The sequence below is a fragment of the Sturnira hondurensis genome, unplaced genomic scaffold (assembly GCF_014824575.4).
Source record: "Sturnira hondurensis isolate 20B ecotype Veracruz unplaced genomic scaffold, ASM1482457v3 Scaffold0010128, whole genome shotgun sequence".
In the NCBI taxonomy this organism is placed as follows: domain Eukaryota; kingdom Metazoa; phylum Chordata; class Mammalia; order Chiroptera; family Phyllostomidae; genus Sturnira; species Sturnira hondurensis.
In genome coordinates, this window is record NW_028082759.1 from 14,933,233 (window position 1) to 14,941,452 (window position 8,220).

The 8,220-nt window shown below is 43.0% G+C and overlaps 1 protein-coding gene across 1 annotated transcript; it reads left to right on the plus strand.

Annotated features, from left to right (window-relative positions):
• The first annotated feature begins 6,419 nt into the window (after positions 1–6,419).
• On the plus strand, positions 6,420–7,753 carry LOC118995328 (60S ribosomal protein L39-like). The gene is given in 3 exon segments (XM_037058239.1): positions 6,420–6,505; positions 7,595–7,695; positions 7,698–7,753. Coding segments are annotated over 3 exon segments (243 nt in total).
• Positions 7,754–8,220: the final 467 nt, after the last annotated feature.

The window sequence follows — 8,220 nt, forward strand, 5'->3', positions numbered from 1 at the left end:
TTGGGGTCTATCACCTGTCATCACAGCTGCCTGCTGCTCTTCATCCACACACCAGGCCCAGGGCAATGGGACTAATGTTATCTTGAGCTCTCGATTCATTATGACCTTGATTTACTTGGAATGAAGGCATTGTTTTTAAGAAAAAAGATATAATGGAGGTTGTGTAGAAATAAAATACATTGATACTAAAAAAATATAAATAACTAGCCTGCTCATGAGGAGCTATCTTAGGGAATTCTTGGTGTGATCCAAACCCATCCAGATCTCTGTTGCAAATTGGAGCCAATTGGTGGGAGTCGTTCCTGCTCCCATCCTCCCACTAGCCAAATATTAGTGAGGTCTGATGTTGGCTGGGACTTCCAGGGCAGTGAGGGTGACTGTAGGGATCTCATGTCGTGTGGAAAACTGTTCCATCCACCCAACCTGAAGGGCTGACCCAGTGGGACAGTGCAGAGCTACGCCCTGGTTTCCTGCTCCCCAGTCAGTACTGGGCACAGTGTCCCTACCAAATTCCACATTCCCCTCCATCATCTCAGCCTATTTCCCAGGACATAAGAACATTGACCCACTTGCATTTGGAAATTGGGACTGAATGGAACACAGGAACTAATTGGGTTATATGCAAATTTGTGTTATCCCGCAGTGTGTCATCATGGGATTTCACTCAGTTGTAGCCCTGTGTGCTTGTCTCCCTTGCCCATGTCCTAAACCCCCACCTCAGACCAGATTTCACAAATCATGTAGGGCTTCTTTTATTCCACACTCTACGGTAATAGACACATGATCCAACAAGAAACCAATAATAGAAGGGCCAAGAATATATGTCAAATGTGTGATCCCATAAATAACACGTAACTGACTTCTTCTGGTAGGTGGCACAAACGTTTAAAGAGGAATGGAAGGCCCCTGCTCTCCAAAACTCTCGGAATCACACAATATTAAATGAATGGTTCCTTAGAAGCCAAAGGCAATTATCAGAAAAACCTTCATAAAGCAAATTTTTGAGCTGTGGCTGGCCGTGAGGGGTTTTTGTCTGGAGAGAGATTGCATTACATTACCACAGGAATAATTAGGCACACAAAAATGTCATTTCTGTGCCAGTGGCGAAACTGAAATGTCTGGATGTCAATGTAAATAGACATCGGGATATGATACAAGGGGTTGAAAATATCACTGAGATTGTGGGAATTTTATTGGCAAAATGAAGATGTTGAGCAAGCACACATGTTATTCCAGTAAAGCCACAGGCTGCCTGAAATCAAAGCTCGAGTGTAGACGTGCATGTTTTCTCTTCAGTGAGGGGGCAAAAAAGCACAGGTACTTTCCAAGCTGGTGAACCCAACATTCGTTAGTCGGGAACACCGATCCCTATCAGTTCAGGTGCAGTTATGAAATTCTTCTCCAGGGACAGGGGTGTGGGAAGAAAAATATGAGTTTCAGGGTGAGGGGGAGGCAAATGGAATGATGCTTATCATGAACAGCCTGTTGAAAGAGAGGTTCCTGGCCATCCTCAGGGAGAGATTTTTTCAACCTGAAGCGCGTTCAGAAATCAGAGACAACGGCAAAGACCTTGTGACCTTGTGAGGTGTTGAAAGTAATTTTAAATGAAGATGGTAGTGTCAAGAGTAATATATAAGTGGCTTTATCTTCTTCCATGCCTCTGAACTATATTCGAGGCCTTGAGAGCCCGAAATGAAAACTGGCTCACTTCCTTGTCAGGGCAGAGAGTTGTATGGGTAACCTCTGAGGCTGCGGTGGGAGGTTGGGCACAGCTCTCCTTAGCTCATTCACCAGCATCGTTCAGAGAAGAGCAAGTGCAGCAGAACACAGCGAAGCTGCATGACCATGAGCTCCACGGCCCCACGGCTGGATTTCCAACTCAGAGGGAGACAGTGAAGTAGGGATGGTTTGATCTGTTTCTCAGTGTAGATACTGTCTCCCCCCCACCACCAAGGAAGCCCCATTCTTTCTAAACAATTAAACATATTACCTACAAATATATGAACGATCTCACTAATTTACAAGTTAAACCATCACTTCAAAGCAACTGTTTACAAAGCCTATTGCTGCATGGCCTCCGATGGCCTGCTCAGGGGAACCGTGACTGAAATTTCTCAAACTCCCACAGGGGCCCTCAGCCAACCCAGGGTTTCTCTAGATTGCCCCCAGGAGAACTGAAAAATCAAAATAAAGCCACGAGTTGCAATAATCAAATCTTAGAATCCTAAAGGCATATGAATAATTAACCTAGTTGACACAGTCATATTCCAACTTACAAGTTTTTCAAACTACCCGATTCAATTTGGCAAACGTTGAGTGGTTCTTCTAGGCCAGGTGCTGTGTTTGTTGAACCACAGCATTAAAATAGCCTGTAATACACTTGAAAATATTCTGAGGTTAAGCTATAGCATTGTAATAATGTATGAGCTCAGGGATGATGAGACCACATTCCAGAGGGGGCAACTGTGGTTCATTCCATTTACTGTATCTCAAGACCAACAACCTACACCCTGCTAATTAGCAACCTGAATATCAGAAACAAGCCTCTAGTATTTAACACTGTTGACTGGCAGGATGAATGTTGAATGTTAGATATTGGACTTCCTTGTTGAATTTAGAAGTATTCACAATGCGTGGATTGGTTATGAATATTTTAGAGACCCTCTCCACTCTTGCATGAATAGGGTATAAGAAGCAAACAAAGACTTAGTCTTCACCCTTGGAGAGAGAGCTCAAAGCTCGATTCCTAAATAGTCTGAGGTCTGGCTGTTGGGGACGAGGATTTATGGCAGGCTGGTGAAAAACCCAGGAGTAAAATTCCTTACTCTGGAGTGTAGCGTCAGTCTCGAGGCAGGCAAGGTAGACTTCAGGGCACATAAAATTACAGAAAGCTGAGATTTCATTAAATTAACAGAACTGTGCAGTTTTAGACCTACTTGCTGATCAATGTATGGCTAATAAATGTCTACATATGTGGCAGAATTTGTTTTGAGAATTGCTCTCATTCTGACCTAGTAGCAAGGTTGAAAAGGAACTAATGCTCATCCACCTCAACTTCTCAGTGGCTACTGTTACCTTCCAGGAAAAATCGAGGTGCTGTATGTGACCAAATTGACTTAGATCAGCGGCAATACATTGGCCCTGCTTTCAAGGAACTCGCTGAGGAGTTTCTGCAGGCCTAACTACCATGCACCAGAGAACTCGCTGAGGAGTTTCTGCAGGCTAACTACCATGCACCTAACTACCATGCACCAGAGACTACCATGCACCAAATCAATCAATAGCCAGGGTCTCCATTATGCCAAGGAAGTTGGTAAAAGATACTTATCTATGCAGGGGTGGACGAAAGTAGGTTTACAGTTGTTTGTGTGGAAAAGGAAATGCAGGCAATGATTATTACAGTAGCATCATTAACTCAAAAGAATGTCACAATGGAACTATAAACCAACTTTTGCCTGTCTGTGTATATATTAGTCTACTAAGCTTTCTTTAGTCAATAGCCAAACGAAGATCAGTTTCTCAGTTTTTCATTTACAGGACAGGAACATACATCTTGAAAAAACCCACATACTTTCCACATTCCCTAAGAGATATCTAACTCTTGTAAAAGTTTGTGGAGAGGGCAATCTTACAGGTTGTTGAAGGCCCAATATGCTAAGTGAAGGAGAGGATTTCTTAATGTCACCCCTATATTTTGCTATTGACAGGCAAAGAAGTAATTCTGCATGGTGGAGGCGAAGGTAGAAGGACTTGTATCTGAATATTCAATTCTGGGTTTCTCATAAAGCTTTTGGTCTTAAATCAGGTTTTTTGTTTGTTTCCCCGCCAACTTTAAAGTTGGGTCATTATATTCCCATGTGAGGGCTCTCCTGGCAGTTGCCCTTTGGAATAAATTGCTTGTTGGTATCACTGTTAATCAAGAAAATACAAGCCAAAATGTAAGCCTTTTCATTCCACCAAAAATACAACTTTAATTATACAAGCGTGAGTAACAGTCCTTTGGCGGCCTCGCCCTCCGGCTGAGATTGGCGAGGGAGTGTGATCCTGCCACAGGCTGTAATTTTCGGAACTGCAAACTTCCCTTCCCTCTGGTTCCTCCTCCTCACCCATCCCATCCACCACCACAGTCTTTAAATATAAAGCTGTCCTTTTTGGTCATAGTTCATGGCTAGTTATAGCAAGACTCTCTTCATACACAGCCAGACATTGAGGATTTGTTTAAAGGTACCAGTTAAGAATACCATAGTTAAGAATAAATTTCTCCACAAGTTCAGAGAAAACTCTCCTGCTCCCTTTCCCAGAAGCACTAAAATAAAGTTAAGAAGCCCCTTTCCTTCCTATCTCCACAATGCAAGAGTTTGCTTCAAATAGCTTTTCTTCCTAATGTTTGAAACCAGTAGCCAATGTGTATCATGCGTTTTTCGGAACACATATTCTTGGGTGGGTATCACACAACAGGGAATATTTTTAAAAGATTGAGACAGATGTGTATATAACCTCAAGGAGCTGCCAAGACTAGTAGAGGAGAAAGAATACCACCCAATGACACACAATGAGTGGTTATGGGTAATACAATGAGGCTTCTCGAACGGTGGGACATGTAGCACGTGTTCCTCCAATGTAGCATAGCATGATAACTGAGATCGCTGGCTTTGGAGGCAAACTATTTGCCTTCCAATCTCCCCTCCATCATCAATTAGCTGTGCAGTATTAGGGCAAGTTACACATAATCTCCCTGAACCTCTGCCTGCCCATCTGTGAAATGGAGCTGATACTAGTTCCGCTTCCAGAGTGGACGTAAAGCACTTAGCATGGTGGCTGGCACGTAGTACGCTCTCAATACATGTCAGCTGTTGTTCACCATGCATCTTTCAAGGTTTGAATCAAATGTGAAAGCCTCTAGAGTCCAGCTAACTTCTACTCTCCAACATTGTTTTGTAAATTTGAAAAAAACAAATTAAAAAATTAAACTTAGATTAAAATGATTATTCATATAGAACATATACAACAGATTATATCAATCAGTGAGGCTGAGAAAGACATAATTGTTCTACATTTGACAAAAACTCAGTACTTAGTTATAGTAAACTGGGAGTTTATTTTCTCTCCCAAGTTTGTGCTACAATGATAACAAGTGGATGTTAAAGTTAGCGTACACCAACAAAACAGACCGTGAGGGCTGATATTGCTGATGAGAGAGTTAAACAAAATTTTGGAAGACATAAATCAAATCAAAGAGTAGTTACTGCAGTTTAAAGTGCCTGCGAAAGGGGCCCCTGATTAAAACAAGCCAAAGCTCTGAGAGGCTCTGAAGGACGTGGAGGCATGTGGTACCACAGAGGGTAAAAAGAACAGTGAAAAATAGAGATAAGGGTCCAATTTTGAAAGTGGGATTACTATGTAGATAGACCACTAGCTCTTGGCACTCAGGAGAGAATGAGGCCAAGGGCTCGATGTGGGGGTCATTCCAACTACCAAGTATGTCAATCCTAATTATATACTTGGGGACCAGAGAAATGACCGCCTGGTAGGTCTCTGGACCCTTATTATAAGCCATGCCTTGGCCAGAGCTTCATTCACTACCTGATCTCCTGTCATGTGTCTACTTAGGAAGCCATGATGATGTTTGGTGTCTTTAGATATCAGTGTCAACTGGGACCCTGTGTCCAATAAGTCCTCACAATCTCTTTCCCCAATATACGTTTACTCGAATAAATGGTGGTAGGTCTCTGCAGAAAGACTAAATTAAGCATTACAGTGTATATTCGCCACAATGGTGTGTACATGTATGTGTAAAAAGAGCTGGGTAGTAACTCCAGAACAAAAAACAATAGATTATGCCCCGGCTGGTGTAGCTCAGCTGATTGAGTGCCAGCCTGTAAACCAAAGGGCTACAGATTGGATTCCCAGTCAGGGCACATACCTGGGGCCAGGTCCCCAGTAGTGGGTGCACAAGAGGCAACCACACATCGATGTTTCTTTCCCTCTCTTTCTCCCTCCCTTCCCCTCTGTCTACAAACAAATAAAATCTATTAAAAAAAGGAAAACCTAAGAGATTATGAAAGAAAATACTTTATTATTTGGCTCCATACAAAACAATATTGACAGTCATACATGTAGAAAACAAAAAGTTATTATTTCAGCCAAAAAAAGTGATGTACATGCAAATATAATGAAAGGGTGAAAGAGGAGCCGTCAGGGGAGACAGACTTGCCTGTGAGCTGCCACATCAGCTGTGCCTTCAGTGGGCCATTCCAAGGCTCAGTCAACACTCAAGTGTGCTGGCCTGCACTGAGGAGGGCAACCCCCCCTGCACATTCAGAAGGTCCAGAACAGCCTGGAGAGTCCAAATTTATTAAAGCATCACCCAGATGTCCTCATCTCATGTGTCAGGGACTCGGGTTTGCCCAGCTGGAGCCATGACCATCTTGGTTGACTTTCCAACCATCTTTGAAGTTTATCCAGTCAGAACATCAAACTCCAAACTTGATCTTCAGCTTTTACTGTGAGCCCATTGCATGAGATGTGAACTTTGAAAGCTGCCAAAGAGATGTTCTGGCTTTTACACTCAGTTTTCAACTTGTTGACTGCCCTCAGCTTTTTGTTATCAATCTGTAGTTTCACTGTAATTTGGGGGAAAAAACACCCAATTCCACTATCATCGTATTTCTCATCCCTGTCCCCCACCACACATACACATTCCAATTGCCTGAATCATCTTATCGACCATTGCATTTTACTCTGTTGGTACAGCCTGGCTCACTACTTATGAACATTTTGTCAACTGGCCTGCCACCTTGTCCCAGGGCTGTCAGCACACCAGCTGCCACCAGGAGTTGGTTCCTCATTACCCTTCAAGTGGTGAGTGAGTGGCCCGGTTGGTGCACCCTCCTACCACCTGCTTTCTCGGACCATTTCTGACCCCAATGGTTAGAGATTGGATTCTCGAGAAAACAGTTGGGAGCTTCACTGGGATGTGAAAAGTTTATGGGAAGGAACACTCGTATAAGAAAGGGAACGGGCACAAGATTAGGCAGGATAAATATCAGGCCACAATACAGATGTGACAAAACCCTGCCAAGCCAGTGGGAACCCCAGCATGGGACTGAGAGACCAGCCATGCGGGTGGCCAGGCCCCTTTGCCACCTTTTGGTGTGTTCATACACTAGGGTTGCCAGAGGAGAGCGTGAGCTCAGCCATCCCGCTCTCCTCAGTCATTCGCTGTACACTTCCCCGAGAAAGGCGCACACTTGACTTGAATGCTGATCTAGATCCTGAAGGAGGTGACTGCCGAGAGTCTTTTCTTAGAGAAGGATCTGAGCCACACTCTGTATCTGCCACCGCCTGGTTCTCACCATGGGCTTCTATTCTGCTGAGGAGAATAACTGTAAGTATACGATTGCCATTCAATATGTTACACAAAGGACACAGGGTCAACTCAAATCAGCTGAGTGGAGGAGTGACTGGGTCCAATAGATTGGGAAGGAAGACTCGCGCTCTCAGGTCTTGATCATTTGCTTGTCCCCCTTACTTAGCATATCACCTTGAAAGATTGAAATAAGGCTCCTTCTCCCCCACCATTGTTCTGCACGAGGTCCACTCTTCTTCACAAGACGTTCAGGATCAAGAGGTTCTTGGCCACAAAACAAAAGCAGAATCTGCCCACTCCTGGGTGGATTTGGATGAAAACTGGTAATACATCAGGTAGTGCTCCAAGAGGAGACACTGGAGAAGGACCAAACTGGGCCTATAAGAAATCACACATGAGGTGGCTCACATATTTATGCTCTATCCAGGTTGCTTGCATCTTACCATATCACTAAAAAGATTTCTGCTAGCTGGACAGTTGGACGTGTCTTATTGGGACATTATTGGAGGAGTAATTTTTCTCTTTGTTAATTTTTTTCTGCTCCAGGATGTTGGCTCAGGAATAAACATGTGAGAACTTAAAAAAAAGCTGAAATAAAATCATACTGTGTATAATATGTGTATTCACAGAGGGTCAATTTATCTTTTAATCCCTAAATGAAAATAACTAAAACAATGCTTGGCATCTTCCAACCACAAATGGTGAAGTACTTAGCCAAAGTGGAAACTAATTTGATTCTTCATGGAGTTATAACAGAAAGCCAAAAACATGTCTTAGCACAGAATGTTTTATGCTTACTCAATTTTAAGAACTTAATAGATTTTTAAACAATCATCAAATAGTTTTTATTA